This window comes from Paroedura picta, chromosome 14, assembly GCF_049243985.1.
Source record: "Paroedura picta isolate Pp20150507F chromosome 14, Ppicta_v3.0, whole genome shotgun sequence".
NCBI classification, from domain to species: domain Eukaryota; kingdom Metazoa; phylum Chordata; class Lepidosauria; order Squamata; family Gekkonidae; genus Paroedura; species Paroedura picta.
The window spans coordinates 23,038,949-23,058,500 of record NC_135382.1 but is presented as its reverse complement, the minus strand read 5'-3'; the positions used below and the strand labels follow the sequence as shown (position 1 = coordinate 23,058,500).

The 19,552-nt window shown below is 48.1% G+C and overlaps 1 protein-coding gene across 1 annotated transcript in view; it reads left to right on the top strand.

The window, feature by feature from the left end:
- Nucleotides 1–18,872, top strand: part of DOK4 (docking protein 4) — a 52,289-nt gene extending 33,417 nt beyond the window's left edge. Inside the window, exons 4-9 of the mRNA XM_077310222.1 lie at nt 5,339–5,453; nt 5,895–6,014; nt 7,085–7,274; nt 11,426–11,564; nt 12,918–13,041; nt 15,651–18,872. Coding sequence (XP_077166337.1) covers nt 5,339–5,453; nt 5,895–6,014; nt 7,085–7,274; nt 11,426–11,564; nt 12,918–13,041; nt 15,651–15,805 — 843 coding nt within the window. The 3' untranslated portion in view covers nt 15,806–18,872. The remainder of the gene's footprint in view (nt 1–5,338; nt 5,454–5,894; nt 6,015–7,084; nt 7,275–11,425; nt 11,565–12,917; nt 13,042–15,650) is intronic.
- Nucleotides 18,873–19,552: the final 680 nt, after the last annotated feature.

The following is a 19,552-nucleotide window of genomic DNA, read 5'->3' as shown; positions in this document are numbered from 1 at the left end:
CAGGTTCCCTTTGACCTGTAAGCACCTCAAACGCAAATTGCAATTAGGGTCTCAACTGAAATAAACAAACCAGTTTTATCTTCCTTGCAAAGGAAGCTGTGCAAAGATGCAGTGCTAGAAACATATATATTTCTGCTAGTAAATGTATAGCAATGTCCATTACCTCTAAAAACTTTAAACTGAGAATAACCATGCTCCTGATAGAAGTCACAGTACTTTAGCTCCCTGTTCTAACTTCAGCCATCATTTGGTGTTCTTGTTTTTATCCTATAATGTGTTCACCTTATTCCCCCTCCCCCTTAATTGCAGAAGCAATTTCCCTAGCAGTGTTATAGTTCTTCTTGGAGATAAATGGATGTTATTATACAGAATGTGCTGACTTATTGATAAAGACTTCTGAGTACTATGAATATAATATAATTTAACGTAAAGGGATTGAGTAATCCCATCAAAGGGTTACTACTACAATTAAAGATAAACCGGATACATGAGCTACCTCATATTAACCAGGCTGCTAGACTCTAAAAGATCCTTGCTTTTGAATACATTACGTAGAACCAGGCTCCTCAAAGTCTAGAGGAGTTGCAAAAAAGTTTTATTTTGACTGTATATACATACTTAGAGATCCCAGGGGTAGATACAAGGGCTCTTTTCCCCATTTAAAATACACCACTTTTATATTAGCATTTATATATTCTCCCACTGAAAATCATATACTCATCCCTGATAAAACTTCAGATACCCTTCCTTAATGTTATAAAGGTGAAATCCTTAATGAAGGTGAAATCACCAAAGGAGAAGACCTGATGGTTGTATCTTTTTAAAGATAAAACTGGCACTGTCAATTAAATCATGTTCTAAGCATTCAAAAATCAAATGTACTTTAATAAATATAATTGATTAGACTTCTGGAAGAGAAGTAATCTCAAACCTTAAAACTTTCATGTATCACTTGATGAAACATAACTTGTTTATTCTTATAAATCACAAGTTGAGTCCTGGAACATCTTTCCCTTCATGCTTCTCTGCAGGTGCTGTGATGCTTACTTCCACTGCTGGTAGCACACTTCTGGGTGTGTCAGGGCTTCTTGGAAAACATTGATATTATGCATGTGGCAGAGGAAGCAAGCACTGCAGAGGAAAAAAAGCGGGGCAAAATCATTAGGGAAACAATGGCTGTGGTTAGAGCATCAGGATAGGACAGCCTTTTCCTTTTGACCACAGCGGTGCTGCTGAAATATTTTTCAGGCTTCAGGCTACCGGGAAGTGATGTCAGCTGGCTAAGCCTCCCTGTCACACCTCCTGGAAGTGAGAGGAACCTTGGGTGGCAAAGGCTTAAATGGCCAGGGGCTCTTCCCACGCCCCCCCCCCCAGGTCCATAATTGACCAGTTTGGGAGGGACGGGGTAGGTCAACCTGCCAAATAAGGGTAGGATTACAAAAAATGTAAAAATAGTTTTCTTTAACATGGTGGGAGAGTTCTTCGTAGCCGCCTTGTTGAAAACCCCCATGCTGCAGTATCATTGAGGGGCCTTCGTGGTTCTGTGTGGTATCTCAGCACCATGGTTGGGAAACCCCGGAGTAGGATCTCATTCAGGCCCCATTTGGCTGCAAAGGTTACTGACCTTGAGTCAGTCACACTCTTAGCCTAACTTCCCTCAAGGTTGCTTGTTGTGAGGATAAAACAGGAGAATGATATAGCCATTTTGGGTCCCCATTGGGGAGAAAGGGGGGGATATAAATGAAGCAAAATACAATAAGCAAAAAAGATGTTGTTATTTATCAATGACTGTGTGAGGCCAATTTAGTTAGGTGTTTAACTGGCCTTACTGATTCAATAATGACCATCTTGGACCCCATTTCAGGATCCACAGCTTTTTGGTGGATGGATCAGATCTCACATCATTTTCATGGAGTCTCAGCTACTCCTTACAATTAAAGGAGACCATTTCTGACGAAGCCCTTCTCTGAAATGTATCAGTTCTTTAACATTAATGCCTTGGCAGAGAAGCCATGAAACCTCCATCAGGCTGCCAGGAAGGTGGTTCTGATGGGCATAATAATCCGTGAGGTCAGAATACTAGGGAGGAAACCCACAAATGATTAGGCAGTAATAAAATTTATAGACTGTTCCCTGGAAAACAAGCTTGACAGTAAACATGAGAAAGTAATAAAGCCCCAAAAGCAATAGCTCATCTGAATCAGATATGACGAAACTGGCGTACGTTGGCTTTAAAAAGGGATTAAACCGAATCAGGGAGGAGAGGTCTCTCAAGGGCTACCTGAAATGGTGACTAAAGAGAACCTCTGTGTTCAAAGACAGTAAGTCTCTGCATTTCTGTGTGAGTAGATAGCATCAGGGGGAAGGCCTTGGAAACTGGGCCTCGTTTGTTGGTCCTTCGGGACACCCGTTTGTCTGCTCCATGAAACAGGATGCTGAATAAGATGGATTGTTTGACAGCTCTAGCAAGGCACTTCTTATCCTATCTCAGCTATGGAAATCTGCGGCAGAAGTTATAATTGCCGTGTGTTAGAAACGCCTTAGGGGGGATGCTCTTTAGAAAAATTAACTGTACAGTATTAGATTACGAAAATAAATCAAGGAAGATCTGAGGCTTTCTTTCTTATTTAGAATCCATTTATTAATGTTGTCTAATCACAGTGGTCAGCATTTCATTCTGTCCCCTACCAGGAACCCGTGGAAAGAGACCCTTGCAATATAAATACTATCCCACCTTTCATTAGAACTGTACCATCATTTTACTCTTTCTCTTATTAAAACAGTTTGATCCTACCTTTCCCCATGGCTCCAGGTGGCTCACAGTAAATAATTAAAAAATCGGTGGCAATAAAACCTCCAGTTCTCCTCCCCACTACCTAACAAAACCTAATAAGTTTCCTTCAGCCTAAACTCCATGAAATACTCCTTTAAATAAAATAGCCTCACCGTGCCTCCTAAATTGCCCCAAAGACAGCGCTTGCATCATTTCATTGAGGAGGCCAGTCCATGAAGTAGAAGTGACCTCTGATGCGGCTCTCATTGATGCTGATCAAAGACAAACAAGTAGCTTCTGGTTCAAATCAAACCTGAACACTCCCTAGAACTTAAATCGACCTAGCTGAGGCTGTCAGACTCTGGAAAAGACAATAATGCTAGGAAAAAGGAATGTGAGATGGATTGACTTAAGGCAGTGGTCCCCAACCTGCGGTCCGTGGCCCGGTGCCGGGCTGCGACGGCCAGGGCGCCGGGCCGCAGTTCCCTCTCCCTGCCCCCCTGCAGTAAAAAACTTTCCGGGCCGCAAGCTTGCGACCCGGGAAGCTTCTTACTGCGGGGGGGGAGGGAATCAGGGCCGCACATGCGCGCTGCGTGGCTGAAATTGTGCATGCACGACACTTTCGCGCATGCATATATGCGTGAAAGTGTCGCGCATGCGCGATTTAGGCCACGCAGCGCGCATGTGCGATTTCGGCCACGCAGCACTCATGTGCGGCTTGGCCGTGCATGCGCATGCGTGGCTTGGCCGTGCATGCGCGCTGCGTGGGCGGGGCAGTTGCCCTGCCGTCCCCAGCTGAAAAAAGGTTGGGGACCACTGACTTAAGGGACAATGTCACAGGCCTCATCTTGCAAGACAAAAGCAAGGTTGTTACTGACAGGATATTTTGGAGGCCGTTAATGTATAGGATCACCATAAGTTCAGAAGCGACTTGACAGAACAGAAAACACACCCTGGTTGATGCTAGATAGGCCACCACGGATGAGGGAACAAGCAATCCCGAACTGTAAAGCAAAGTATACAATTGTTTACGTTCCTTAGCGCCTCCTTTCTCTTCGCTGTGTTCTGTAATTGTGTGTGTTCATCTGTAACTCAAAGAAGCGCATAGCAATTTAAGAAACGTTAGGAAAGCACCGATTGCATTATTTACTCATTTCAAGACACCGATATGCTTTTTCTTCAGAGACCCGCTTGAGGCAACTCGTGAAATGAAAGTGTCCGGGAGGGACACTTCACAGAAAGCATCAAAACATTAACATTCAAGGCTGTTGGAAAAAAAACAGCCAATGAAAAAACAGCAGAAACATAAAAGCAGCATAAAAACCTCAGGATAACAGAGGAGAAAAGAACCTGCCCCCAGCTAACTTATTGTTCATTACTGATACAAGGCTTGTCACTGTAAGCCACAGGCAAGAGAGCTGTCTAAACCAGGGGTAGTCAAACTGCGGCCCTCCAGATGTCCATGGACTACAATTCCCAGGAGCCCCCTGCCAGCGAACGCTGGCAGGGGCTCCTGGGAATTGTAGTCCATGGACATCTGGAGGGCCGCAGTTTGACTACCCCTGGTCTAAACACTTGACACACTTCAAGGAAGGGGATTCTCACGTCTCCTGCCCTGCTTTTTCCCTAATTGAGAGTTGCTGTGGATAACAGTGCTCCCATGGTCTTTTTTGGCACAGGGACTGCCAAAAAATAAAAGGAGGCACATTCTTCAATTCCCATATGGGACCCTCCAGAGGCTTATAAGCAGTAACAAAAAGCTGCAGCCCCCCCCCCCACCTTCCTTTTACCCCACAATAGTTAAAATCACGGAATAGCGCAAGAGCAAACTGTCCAAAACAAGCAGTAAGTCAATGAGAGCTCAAATCATTGTGAAGCGTGTGAAGAAGCACAAGTCCCTTACCACCTAGGTCCAACCCATGCTGAAATAACAGTGTCTTGATCTGTGGTCTAATGGTGCGCAGGGAGGGAGGGAGCCAGCCAGGCTCATCCAATCAGAGAACTCCAGAGTCAAGGGGCCACCACCAAGGCAGTCCTATGCAGTATGCCTATGGGTTGTATCTCTGGTAGGCACATTGATCAGACCCGCCATTGAAATCCTCAAGAGATCCAGATCCCAAGCCATTTAAGGCCTTAAAGGTTAAAACCCGTAGTTTGAATCCGGCTGAGAAACTGACCAGGAGCCTTTAATCACGGCGCACTGCTGATGTTACGGCCCCACCAAAAGGCCCCTGGTCAGTATTTTAGATCCTGATCAAACCATCATCTCCATCCCCGTGAACTCCCCGCTTGATTCTCAACAGTGACTGCAGCCTCATCCAAAACAGGCTGCATGCTTATTTCTCCCTTCCGTGCAGTTCCCCAGAGAGACGCCATTCAGTTTCTTGTTGAAATGCAAGACCAAGCGGCTTATATGGGGCAGAGCAGCGGCCAGCCACTTCAGGTTGGGGGCAGGGATTCCCTAACTCGTCTCTGCAAGTGTTGGAAGTGGGGAACAAGGACCTGTGGGGTTGGGAGCTGTTCCAGGGGGAGGAACTGCCACCAAAACATCTGGCTCCTTTATAGGTCACTGAGATCAGCAATGTGAAATGCATCACGAGGCTACCCAAGGAAACCAAGCGGCAGGCTGTGGCAATCGTTTTTACCGATGACTCGGCTCGGACGTTCACCTGTGAATCTGGTAGGAGGCTAGTGTTTCAGCTCTGCAGTTTCTGGTGCCTTGTGAGTGATGGCATATGCCAGGGGTAGTCAAACTGCGGCCCTCCAGATGTCCATGGACTACAATTCCCAGGAGCCCCTGCCAGCGAATGCTGGCAGGGGCTCATGGGAATTGTAGTCCATGGACATCTGGAGGGCCGCAGTTTGACTACCCCTGGTATCTGCATTTGGAGTGGGGAAATATTTGTGTGTGTGTTTCTGGGTTGGTGGTCAATAGTCCAGAGGTGGCCAAACTGTGCTTCAACAGATGTCCATGGACTACAGTTCCCATGAGCTGCGCTGGCAGGGGCTCATGGGAATTGCAGTCCAGGGACATCTGGAGAACCACCGTTTGGCCAACCCTACATAGTCTCTTCCATGCAGCAGGACCAGATGCTGACTGAGGGATGTTTCAATCTTGCAGAGCTGGAGGCCGAGGAGTGGTACAAGATCCTGTCCATCGAGTGCCTGGGGGCTCGGCTGAATGACATCAGCCTTGGGGAGCCAGATCTGTTGGCGCCTGGAGTGCAGTGCGAACAGACAGGTAAGGAGGGTAGCTTTATGCTACTCTTGACACGGCAATATGCACAGCAGCCGATTGAGATTCAGGATGTGACTTGGAGGCAGTCCAAGGAAGCCGGGCTGGGAAACTGGAAATGAACAGACACATCTTCATTCAGCAGACTGCAGGTGAAGGGAGGGGGCAGAAGGTGGTGGCCAGGGCCTTTATGCTCAGGAAGAGAATGGTAGGTGCTACAAACAAGGCGTCTGGAGAAAACAGCCGTCCCATGGCTCAAGCAAGGTTTTGCTACCAGGAGCCATCTGCTCCTGCCTCTCCACTGTTTTCAAAGCTGCCAGTAATTTCCAGAAACATCTGGGATTTTCACGGGATTTTTCAGTTTTCTGAGATACTTTCAGGAAGCGGAAATATAGCCTCAAATACCAATAAGTTGTTTTTCCGGGATATTTGCATCTCAGGTAGATCCGAATGCACACCACTAGTCGCTATAGGACTTGCAGGGGATTCATTGGTTGGAAGAATGTACCAAAACTACTTGAGATTCCATGGGGGTGGAGTTCTCCGTCTGTAAAATGGTAGTGGTGGTAGACTCCATGTGGACTGGTGTCATGATTAAGAGCGGCAGCTTCTAATCTGGAGAGCCAGGGCGGATTCCCTGCTCTTCCACATGCAGCCAGCTGAGTGACATTGGACTAGTTACAGTTCCGTCAGAGCTGTTCCCATAGAGCAGTTCTGTTAGAGCTCTCTCAGCCTCACTGACCTCATAGGGCGTCTGTTGTGGGGAGAAAAAGGGGATGTAAGCTGCTTTGAGACTCCTCCAGGCAGAGAAGAGCAGGGTATAAAAACCAACTCTTCTTTATATTTTTCTGTAGTGAAAAGGAGATTGCACAGTTTAGAGTTCCAGATTCACAAAGGGCGAAAGTGTTTGTGTTTTGATTGGAGAAGAGGCTTGAAACTGGGAGTGAAGTGGGATGTGGGCTAGAAAAGTGATCGACTGGCTGCGTATTTTCTTTGAGGGAGGACAGAAGGGGCAGCAGGGAGACAATGACCACAAGTTGTCCATTGACCTCCGCCGTCTGTGCCTCCTCCTGCAGACCGGTTTAACGTCTTCCTCCTGCCGTGTCCAAACCTGGACATCTACGGCGAATGCAAGCTGCAGATCACCCATGAAAACATTTACCTCTGGGATATGCACAATCCTCGTGTCAAGCTTGTCTCCTGGCCCTTGTGCTCGCTGCGACGCTACGGACGAGACGCTACGCGGTTTACCTTCGAGGCCGGACGGTAAGACGTGTGCCTTCCTGCCACGCAGACACCTTGCAAGCCCTGACGATCCATGGAGTCACTGTATTTTGACCACAGGGGATTGCTTAAACTACTGGATACAGACCCACTTTAATTTTTTATTAACTTGGTTTGTAACCTGCCTTTCCCTTGAGTGGAGACCCAAACCAGGTTACACTATTCTCCTCTCTTCCATTTTATCTTCACAACAACCTTGTGAGGCAGGTTAGGTTGCTAGTGTGTGAGTGGCCCAAGGTCACACAGCAAGCCTCCCTGTGCCCTTGGCCCCCTCTGCCTTGGAGTGGACGCAAGCCTGGAAGAACATTGAAAACAGATGCTGGTCGGGTCAGACTCCACTCTATTTGCGCCCTTCTTGCCCTGGGTCTCCTCTGATGGAGAGTTTTCCCCATTCACTCTATCCAACTTGCCTTCTCTATTGCTCTTGCCTGGCTGTATACTTCCTGGTTGTCTCCATGACATTTAGAATTCCATCCCTACAGAAAGATTCTTTCCCCCCCCCCTCCAGATATTAATGAAGGGATCCTGTATTGCTCTAACCTAACACGAGATCACCGTTTGACAGACACACAGCTCTGCCCAATGGCCATGCTCCGCTGCTTCTCCCTGCATGTATTTGTTTTTATTTAGAAAGTTTAGGTGCCCCATTGTTCCTGCAAACCAAGTCAGGATCCATGGTTACACTAAAAACAATACAAAAGTAATTATCTGTTGCAGTAATTAAACTGTGTAGAACAGGAGGGCCTGAATAGGCCAGGCTAGTTCAAGCTTGTCGGTGTTTAGAAGCGCAGGTGGGTTGGCCATATGGTGGCATTTGAATGGAAGGCCACCAAGGAAGGTTGCTATACAGGGGAAGACAATGGAACATCCCCCGTGCTCGTCTCTTGGCGTGAGAAATCCCATGAGTCGATTGCGACTCGTTGACACAATGTAATTTTTGGTGTTTAAAATGGGTATGTTAGAGCCCACTCAAGCTATTCCATAAGATCTTGTAGGAATCTTTTCCTGGAAGCCCCAAGGGTAGGTAGTGGCTCTACCCCATCCGAGAAACTGTTCCACAGCAGTGGGTGGCCAACAGAAAAGACCCAGTTCATGCTACTCTCAAGAGCAGGGGCATTTTTAAGAGACTTGGCAGCGAGGGACACGTTTGTCACAGAGGTCCACATTCCCTGTTAAGGACTTATATGTTTCAATTGTGAGATTGAAATTCTTAATGATAGACTCCCCCCCCCCCCCCCGTTCATATTCTTAATTTATTGCCATAGACTTTGGCCTGCGTTAGGCTGGAATGGAAGGAAAAGTGATGGGTCAGCGAAGGAAAGGATAGAGCTAGGTAGGAGGAAGGGAAAGAAAGAGGAAAAAATAGAAAGAAGGGAAAATAATATGGACTATTGTTTCTCTGCAGGGTGAGGACATCCCCCACCACTTACACAAACACTGTTGCTAGGTGAATATCAGAAGCCCTTCCTCTGGTTTTTGTTTTCTTTAGTCTTGCAATTATATACCCGCTTATCCACTTTATTTTTAAAAGTTTATTCAACACCCTAGTTTTTTCAGAGTAAAGCTTGCAGTATCACAGATACCCTGACCTGGATGGCCCAGCCTATCCAAATCTGATCCTGAAAGCTAAGTGGGGTCGGCTCTGGCTAGTATTTGGAGACCACTACCAAGGAAATCCAGGGTTGCTATGCAGAGGCAGGAGGTGGCCAACCCCCTCTGTTCATTGCTGGCTTTGAAAAACCCTGCGGGGTGGCCAGAATCAGCTGTGACTTCACAGGTCTTTCCACGACTCATATCATAGATCAGGGGTAGTCAAACTGCGGCCCTCCAGATGTCCATGGACTACAATTCCCAGGAGCCCCTGCCAGCGTTCGTCCTGGAGGGAGAGGGAGGGAGAGTGAGCATGTGTTTGTACAAGAGGCAGTCAAGAGCATCTCCACAGTAGCTCCATTGCTCAAATCCACATGCATCTGTTCTTCTCCAAAGAAAACCAGCTCTGGACCAAAAAGTGATTCCCCCCCCCTCATGTTGACTACTCAGGATCCTTTCTAGTCTATGTGTACCTTCTACAATTGCCCCAAAGTCACGCTGTGGTGGGGGAAAGGAGCCCTTGTGGGAAACCCCATTCTCAAACCAAAAAAGAAATAAAATGTGGACCATTGTCAGCCGTGCTGGGATTTAAACTCTCAGCCCCCCTGAAGCCAGAAGTCTGTTCCCAGGAGCTTTTCAGCCTCTCCCCTGTCTCTGAACTTTGCAAATTGATTTAAACCATCCAAGTCCGCACCTATTAGCTGCTCCAGCTAATTACCAGCTACAAAGGAGAAAGAAATTTGATCTTTCCCTTTTATCCCAGACGTTCACTGACTCATTCTGCCTGGTTTTTATGCAGAGATTAGAGAAATCTTTCCCGTTCCAGACCCACCCTGCTCTGAGACCTTGGAACAGGCTGTGCTGTGACAATAAAATTGTTTGTTTCTCTGGGAGCTTAACCACCCCCACCCCAGAGTTCATGCCTTTAAAAAAAAAAAAAAAAAGCAAGGCAGAAGTTGCATTCACCTCTTTTCCCAGTAAGGAGCTCCAGGCTTTGAAACAAGGAAAGAATGAGGGGGGAGAGAGAGATTTGTTCAAAATGGTGTCTTTTACGATCCTTAGCATGTGTGTAGGCTGTCTGTGCTTGCCCACTTCATTTGTGCCCTGCTTGTCTCGTCAACGCAGACCCAAAGCAGCTTATACTTAATTTGTATCTCCTCTGTGTTATCTGCACAACAGCCCTGTGAGGGATTCCAATTTGAGTCTCCCAGATTTTAGTCCACAACACCTTGGCTGTGGTCCTGTGTACACTCACTGGGAAGGCCATGCCGCTGACCTTAGTGCAGGGGTAGTCAAACTGCGGCCCTCCAGATGTCCATGGACTACAATTCCCAAGAGCCCCTGCCAGCGAATGCTGGCAGGGGCTCATGGGAATTGTAGTCCATGGACATCTGGAGGGCCACAGTTTGACTACCCCTGCCTTAGTGAAATGACTTCCAAGGGAACAAGCATCGTATCAGGCTGTCTTCTCATTTCCCTAAAATGCAGGAGCTTGTTCATAGGGCAGGGTGAGGAAGGCAGTATTCCTTGTTTTCCAGCTGAAGAAAATAATCATAATTCACAAGAATGAGTTGAATAGTTGAACAAGAGCTCTGTGTTGTGGTCAGGTTACCTGATCTGCTGACCTTTGGGTGGAAAGCTGCGTCCAGACCTCACTTTGTTTCAGATCCATGTGATAAAGAGACTCTTGTCTCCTCAGAGATAAGCGAGTACCAGAAAGCATGCATGCATTTGCATTTATTTGTTTGTTTATATTCCACTTCCCGCAAAATCTGGGAGCGGCCTAGAACAGCGTGGTGTCGTGGTTAAGAGCAGTGGCTTCTCATCTGGCAAGCCGACCTTGGGCTTCTCACAGCCCTCATAGGGCTGTTCTCATAGAGCAGTCCTGTCAGAGCTCTCTCAGCCTGGCCTACCTCACAGGGTGTCTGTTGTGGGGAGAGGACGGGAAAGCAATTGTAAGCCACTTTGAGACTCCTTTGGGCAGTGAAAAGCAGGGTATAAGAACCAATTATTCTTCTTCAGCATTTTCCCTTCCGCCATTCCTCCACAACAAACCTGTGAGGTAGGCCAGGCTGAAAGTTTGGGAGGGTTCTCCCAGTTCACCCAGGCAGCTTATTTTAGTAGAAGTGGGGGTTCAAGCCTGGATCTCCTAAAGTCCAAGACAAACCCTCTGGCCACTACACCATGCTGACTGCGGCATGTAAGAACCAACTCTTCTCTTCTTCTCCCACATATGAGTCCCACGTGTACCTGGTAAACCTCCTTATTGTGCTGTGTACAAATCCCGGTCCTGTTCTCTACTTATACACACAGCCTTGTAACTCCTGTTTCATTGTCTGATGAAGTGTGCTGGGGACACGAAAGCTCACACCTTGGAATAAAACGTGGTTGCTCTTAAAGGTGCCAGCTTTGCTCTGCGGCTTCAGGCCTGCGTGGCTAGCCACTTGGAACATGCTTTGTGTTGGAGGACAAAGCTTTGTGTTGGAGGACAGCCTGCCTCCTGTCCTGCCTCGATACGATGCTTCCCTGTTTTTCCTCTGCAGGATGTGCGACGCAGGGGAAGGGCTGTACACCTTCCAGACCCAGGAGGGGGAGCAGATCTACCAGCGAGTCCACAGCGCCACCTTGGCCATAGCTGAACAGCACAAGCGGGTTCTGCTGGAGATGGAGAAGAACGTGCGGGTGAGCTTCCCCTTCCAGAGGGGTGGGGTGGGTGCATGTGTGTCTGGGGGAGGGAGGGTTGTCCTGTACACTGGATGAGGTCCAGGTTGACTACTTAGATAGTACTAGACAGTTACTCCAGTGTGGTGTAGTGGAAAGGTTTACCCCTAGGAGCTGAGGATGAGGAGCGGGGAAGACCAGCTGCATACAAGGATTGAACCATATGAAATCGAGATGGATGAAAAAGGATATTTTTTGTTAACGGTGCAAGACTTAGATTGTGCAAACTGTGTCTCTTTGAAACATGCCCAGATTGCATCTCTAAACCAGTATTTCCTCTAAGAAGAAGAACTCTGCTAAAGCAGACCAGTGGTCCATCTAGTCCAGCATCTCGTCTTACACAGGCCGACCAGTTCCTCTGGAGGACCAACAAAAGGGCAGAGAGGCTGAGGCCTTTCTAGGAACATCAGAAGAGCCCTGTTGGATCAGACCAGTGGTCCATCTAGTCCAGCATCTTGTCTCACACAGTGGCCAGCCAGTTGCCCTGGAGGGCCGAGAACAGGGCATGGAGGCCGACCCACCCCTGATGTTGGCACTGGTATTCAGAGGTTTACTGCCACTGAATGGGGAGGTTTCATTTAGTCTCCATGGCTTCCCCAGATTTACCAGGTTCTTCATCTTTAAGGTAAAAACTCACCAGGAGTCATGCAGTGACTTTAAAGGCTTAGACGATTTCATTCTAGTACAAGCTTTCATGGACTGGAGTGTGAATTTATCAGATGCGTGTAGGTGCTGTGCTGAGGTATGGAGGCACATAGCCACACAAATCCACATGCGCAATATATGTGATTATTAAGGGGGAAGGTAGAATGTCGTGAGAGCCTCTTGTGGCGCAGAGTGGTAAGGCAGCTGTCTGAAAGCTTTGCCCATGAGGCTGGGAGTTCAATCCCAGCAGCCGGCTCAAGGTTGACTCAGCCTTCCATCCTTCCGAGGTCGGTAAAATGAGTACCCAGCTTGCTGGGGGGTAATGGTAATGACTGGGGAAGGCACTGGCAAACCACCCCGTATTGAGTCTGCCATGAAAACGCTGGAGGGCGTCACCCCAAGGGTCAGACATGACCTGGTGCTTGCACAGGGGATACCTTTACCTTTACCTTAGAATGTCGTGAGGGGAGGAGAAGAGCAGAGAGATGGAACTTTGTGGATCAGTCACTCCCCAAATAGTCAAACTGGATGTCAACGTGGAGCAAACCCCTGTCTGTTCAGTGCACAATCCAGTCACTTTTGGGAGACCAATCACAGCCCTTCTTACAGCCTTCCTCTCATTTGCAAGGGAGGGACTGTGCAGTTCTAACATCCCTTCCTCTCTTCCAGCTCTTGAACAAGGGTACCGAACACTACTCCTACCCATGTACACCTACGACCATGTTGCCACGCAGTGCCTACTGGCACCATATCACCGGCTCACAGAATATTGCGGAATCCTCCAATTATGGAGGTGAGTTTCTCTTCAGTTCGGCAGAATCTGGACTTTCCCCAGAATCCATCTAGTCCCTTCCTCTTCTCAACTAGCACATGTGTGTGGGTTTCCTTATGATTTTATAATTGTGTAAGCCTGATCTGAAGAGCCTCTTGTGGCGCAGAGTGGTAAGGCAGCAGACATGCAGTCTGAACCTCTGCCCATGAGGCTGGGAGTTCGATCCCAGCAGCCGGCTCAAGGTTGACTCAGCCTTCCATCCTTCCGAGGTCAGTAAAATGAGTACCCAGCTTGCTGGGGGGTAAACGGTAATGACTGGGGAAGGCACTGGCAAACCACCCCGCATTGAGTCTGCGTATTGAGCATGAAAACGCTACAGGGCGTCACCTCAAGAGTCAGCCATGACTCGGTGCTTGCATGGGGGATACATTTACCTTTTTAAGCCAGATCTGCGCACAAGGCAGCTCTTCCCTTCCCCAGTCTAGCTACTGACTGCATGTTAGGGTTGCCAACCTCCAGGTGGTGGCTGGAGACCTCCCAGAATTGACCTGGATAGCCCAGGCGAGCACGATCCCGTCAGATCTAGGAAGCTAGGCAAGGTCAGCTCTGGCTAGCGCAGCCAAGAAATACCAGGGTCTTAAGGTGGGACAGCATTTAGTTGCAGGCAACATTTGGGGATCCGTATTCAGATTATTATTATTATTTTTTAATGCAGTGTCTTCATAATAAATAAATGAATCCGGTTAACCAACCTGACCAGGCTTTTCCAGGCTGGATTCAATTGTTTGCAGGCAAAAGCAACACTAGGAGTCATTAAATTGACCACCGGTGGATTGAGGACAGACAGGAGGATTGGTACAGAATTAGATAGCCTTGGGTGCTGACCATAATCGCTACATGGATCCTCCATGTTTGGAGGCAGACCTCTGAATACCACTTGCCAAGGTGGTTAGAAATGACTCCTGGCTTCCTGGATGGCCACAGCTAGAAACAGGATACTGGACTGGCTGGTGTTTTCGCCTGATCCAGCAGGGCTCGCTTTTAGGCTTCCTCGGGAGGTGGTGGGTTCTCCATCTTTGGAAATGTTTGAACAGAGGCTGGGTAGCCATCTGACAGAGAGGCTGATTCTGTGAAGGTTCAAGGGGGTGGCAGGTTACAGTGGATGAGCGATAGGGTTGTGAGTGTGCTGCTTAGTGCAGGGGGTTGGACTAGATGACCCAGGAGGTCCCTTCCCACTCTATGATTCTATGATTCTAGGTTCTACTAAATCCAGCCGGTGACCTTGCCAGGAAGTCACCCCTGGATCAAGAGCTCAGTCTTGCGTGCTTCACGTTAGCAGAGGGGAAAAGGTGGGAGAGGGTACCTCCCGTAGCTTCCTGCCACATTGTGATGCTATCCTGCACACCCAACCGTTATTAAACATTTTATTGACCTGTTAATACATAATGGATATGATCTAACCAAAGTAAAGTGCTTTTTAAAAGTCTCCCTGATTTAAACGCGAGAGCTAAGTAGGCCCTTAAATCCTTTCCATGGAAACCAGCGTGACTTCAGAGTGCTTAAATGCCAGGCTGAACGGAGTCTGACTTCATACCGGCTCATTGAGATTGTAAATAATAATAGCGATAATAAAAGGAATCCATTACTGCCTGTGTTTAAATCCGTTGCAATGTGTAGCTTCAGTCTAGGAATTCGGGATGCGCTTCACATCCTTTGGCTGCCTCCTGGTATCACAACAAGCCCCTTTTGATGGCTGTGTTTGGAGAAATGTGTGTGAAAGCTTCCTGGTTGTATGCCTTGACTTGCCAGTGTCCACACCTGGTCTCACTGTCAAATCTTTTCCTCCTCTATATCTGGCAGTCAGGCATGCTGCCTCTGAACCCAGAAGTCTCATTGGGCTATCATGGTTTACCACTGATCTGCTTGTCCACCTCCCCTTTAAATCCAGTGGCAGTGAGTTCCACAGGGCAACTGTTAGTCTTTGGACTTACTGCCTATGGGTTTCATAGGAAGACTCCAATGTCTAGTGTTAAGAGAGCAGGAGGGTAGTTTCTATCTCTACACGGTGTATAATTTCTGAGACCTCTGGCCCCACCCCCCTTTATTATTATAACTATATTAGTAGGGGCCAAGCCTGTTGCATTCAGGAATACAACAGACACTAGATTGGGGGTGTGTGTGGAAGAACTCTGCGGAAAGCCTCCCCTCCCCCTCCCCCCAGGACCTGGAAAGGCTGCAGGCAGCTGTTATGGAACTCACCAGCAGGGGCAGCTCTCATGCAGCAGGGATCTGCAGTCTCAGAGGGAAGTGGAAGGAGGAGGGGGTGGTCGGGGTGGGGGGTGGAAGGCGATTGGCTGGCCGCTGGACAGACAGGCAAGCCGGTTAGAGGAGGAGGAGGCACTCAGGGGCGGGACAGCCACCTTGAGTGGGTGTTAAGCGCTGAGTGGCACTTAAGCCATGAGACACGCTCCTCCTCCAGGCCCTTACCAGAAATATATTATGTGGAACAGATGATGATGATTATTATTATTGGATTTATGAACCATCCCTCTTTCTAAGGCTCATATTAAATTTTACTGAGAAGACCTCTCCTCCTCTTGTGAACTCATCTGATGTGTTTCTCCAAACAGAAACCGGTTCTACCGTCTGGTCCACGGGCAACGCCTTCTCGGGGCCACAAGCCAGCTCAGAGACCGACCTCCTGAACCGATTCATCTTACTGAAGCCAAATGTTCCCAAAAACAGCCAGAATGAGAGCAGAGAGGCCAATTCTGCTTCACACTGACATGGCCCTGGATGGGAGAGGTCAGGACGCCGGCTCCATCGAAGAGGGGAGTGGGCGCCGCACCGAAGACTTAAAAAAAAATAAATTCCAGTGCCTGCTCCCCTCCTTTTATGAGGGGTCTGTGGTTTGGGGACAGCTGTTTTCTCGCTGCAGGAGAAGGGGGGGCAGGATTTGCACCGAAGCAGTTCTGTGGAGAACGTCCCATGTTCAGGAGTCAGTCCTGAAATCTCTGCCCAGCCGGTCAAGTGTTGCCAGGCCCAGCAGGAGGGCGAGAACATGGAGGACCGCTATCTATTGTCAAAATAATTTTAAATATATCCTATGGCTTATGCATATTCTATATATCCGGGGGAGGGGGTGGGGTTCTCTCACACAAATGCACATTTGGTAGCCACAAAGGCAAAATTTTTAAAACATCGGTGGGTGGGTTGGGATTTCCCCCCCCCCTTTCATAGGGACTGCAACTACAGACCAAAGGGGAGAAGTTTTATTTGTGGAGGAAAGAAAATTCCTTGATTTGGAGCTAGGGAACAGAAGGACTGGGTGTCATTTCTGGTGGCCTGTGAGGACGAGGAAGGCTTGTCGCTGGCTGAGGCCTACAGAAGAAAATAAATGTCTTGCCGCAGAACAGCCAGGCTTCTTCTGGGGAACCCTCACCTCTGACATCACCCGGGCACTGAGGTGGTCACAAATGCAACTGAGATCCTTGCCACAGTCCCGTGGGGGGAAACGAGCCCGTTTGGCCCTCACATTGTCGCTGGAGAACTTTGCAAGTTCAGACTCAGAGCAGAGTTCGTGCTGCTCTGAAATGTTAAAAACCTGCTCTTGGGCGCCTGCAAACACACAGTAGACTTTTGCAATGTCTCAGGAGAAAGCGGGTTTCTCTTTCTGGGCTCTGACCTCTGCACAAGTTTCCTTCCCTTTGGCCTCTTGCGAGGGAGGCACATGCTGTCAGGACAGGCAGTTTCAGATAGCGCGTGTGTTGGCCGCCCCTCGTGGGCATTTTATTAACCGGTCGCTGGCTGCAATGGTGGGCTCCCCTTCCCCCTCCCAAGTTTGGGTGCTATATACAAAATTATGCACAGAGGCCACCCACAGGAGGCCGATTCCACATGGACATTGCGTGCGTGGGAAGGGGATCCCGACTGAGGTTCCTTGTTTTAGCTGTGGCTGACGAAAAGGCCGTTCATGCTGGCTTTCCTTTCAGAGCAGCTTCCTCTGCCTCAGTCCTCTCCCTTCCACCCATCCCACCCAACAAGACCCAGCTCAGCTCTCTGTCCGGGGGCCACACCGTGGGCTCTGCCTTTTCTGTACCTCCCACAGCCCTGCCAGGCTCCGCCCCTTCCCCTGAACCTTCCTTTGACTGTCTGGAGACAATCAGTTGCTTACCGGGGGTGGGTGGGTGGTTGCTTTTTCTTTTCCCCCCAACTCCTCTCCCTCAATCCGATTTCCGTAATTGCTGCTTCCTCTTTCCGGACTCTCCCCGCCAACGCTGAAGACGGTCAGCTGTCGAGCTGCCGAGTTCTTTTGGAGAGCAAGCCTTAACTCCAGCACGTCTAACAGGGGCTTAACTTGCAGGCCTTAACAGATGGTCACCCTTATCTCCGTGGCAAGAGAAAGCTTTGCCAGCCGACACCTGCAGACCGAGCCACACTTGAAGCTGCAGGAGCAGGCTGGACTAGACTTTTGCCGGTCAGTTGGCAACCCGCTTTTCTAATCCTTCTCCGACCCTCCTGCTCCAGAGGCCAGTGTCAATCCCTGCAAAGATCCCAGCCCCAATTCCTTTGCTTCTGTCCTCTGCGTTTTCTCCCCTCCCTTAGCTAGCTAGTGAAGAAGAAAGAGTGGAACAATTTTCACGTCGTAGTTTCGTATGCTGACATTTAAAATACACACAAACACACACACACACGAAAAAGCAATTGATTTTTCTAGTTTTACTATTTATTGAATACCTTTTAGAAGGGCTATCTTTTTATTGTAGTACAAACCTTGGTATTGTGTTTTCTTTTGTTTTTGTGTTTTTTTAAAAAAAAAATGCTGGAGGTACTTAACTTATACTATCTTGTGGTCTGTCACGTGTAAATAACTGTGTTTTTTGGATCCTGTGTCTACGTGAGGAAAAAGAAAAGGAACTTCCTAGCAGATCTGGAAAAAAAAATCCAAAAAAATCTAAAAATAATAGAGCACGGGGGGGAGGGAAACCAGCAACTGTCCAAGCTACCCTTTGTTCCAACTTCAAAAATTTTTAATGCCAAAATCTTCAGTGAGAGATCCACTGACTGATACCCCTGCACCGGCTTGTTTGTAATTCCTGTTGAGAATTGGTGCACCCCAGTGTTCATACGTGGTTGTTGAAGGAGTTGCTCTATTTTTCCCCTTAACCACTACACCAAACTGGATAATTCACTCCTCCAGTTTTCTCAAGGGTTCCTGGGCCTTTTGGGGCACTTGATGCATTGTGGGTGTGGACCTCCAACCACTGCCTGAGCTTGGCACACTTAGGATCTAGCCCTGGTGAGAGATACCCAGTGAGGGTTTATACTCTTCTTTTGAACACTCAAAAGTTGCCTTGTAGCAGGTCAGATCTTTGGTCTCCCAAGTGGCTCTCCAGGGTTTCTGGTGAAGGTCTTTCAAGGGGAATGCTGAGGAATAAACCTGCAGCCATCTGTCTCAAAGCCTCCAGACACAGCTGCATGGCCCCCTTGGTAGAGGGACATGCTTTGGGATGGTTCGGTGATCCTCCCCACACCCCGTGTCATCTTGGGCATTTTTTTTAAGTGTGCTGGACTCCCAAACCAGGTTAGGATTTTACACAGACAGTGTTTGGCAGTGGGAATATCCCAGATTACTAATACAGAACATGGCATGGCCCTAGAGACGTAATCAAAGTTGGAACAAGGAAAAACCTGGACAGGGAACTGCAACTGGGCTGGCCCTGGGTTCTATGAAGCACAGACAAGCTTGAACGACGACAAGGAGGAGCTCATAAGGGTTTGCCAAAAATGTTTTGGGATTTTTTTTCTTTTTTAATGGAACTGCTCAATCAATAAAGAAACATTACTCACTATCCCAATCTGGTTTTGCCTTTTGAAATCCAGGGCTGTGGGAGATCATGGGCGAATGAAATAACAGGGCAATGCCCACCCTTTTTTAGTTATCACATTTTAGCCCCACCCCAGAGCTCAAGGGAACGTGCGTAATTCTTTCCTCTGTGTACAACAACCCTGTAAGGTAAGTTCAGCAAACAGCAGTTTGCTGAAGGGCGCCCACTCCCTTGGAAAAAAAACTTAAGAGCAGAGGTTTTATGGGAGCACAATGCCATGCCTAGAGCTTTATTCTACACTTTTTCCGTGTGCCTGCTTCCTTGGCAGGTTCTCAGAGGCCAGAGGCTGCATTATTGAATAATTATTGAGGAACTGAATAATACTGCCATGTTTTTGTTCTGTTTTGGTTTCATTGCACAAGTTTTTATGTCCCTGTATGGTTTTAATGGAGTTTTATTGGGGATCAGTTGTAACCTGCCACGAGCTGTTCTTGGGAGTGGCTAGAAATAAACTGAAACAATAATAATAGTAATAATAATTTTCCAGCAGAAGGGAAGCGCTGCAAGTATCACCGGTACTCACACCAGGCCCCTTGTTTTAAAGCAAGGCAGCTTGTCTGTGCTAATCAACAAGCTCTCCGTCTGCTAAAATTGGAAAAAAGACTCAGGAGATGCAAAGAAAAAAAGTCTCCTGCCATTTCAGG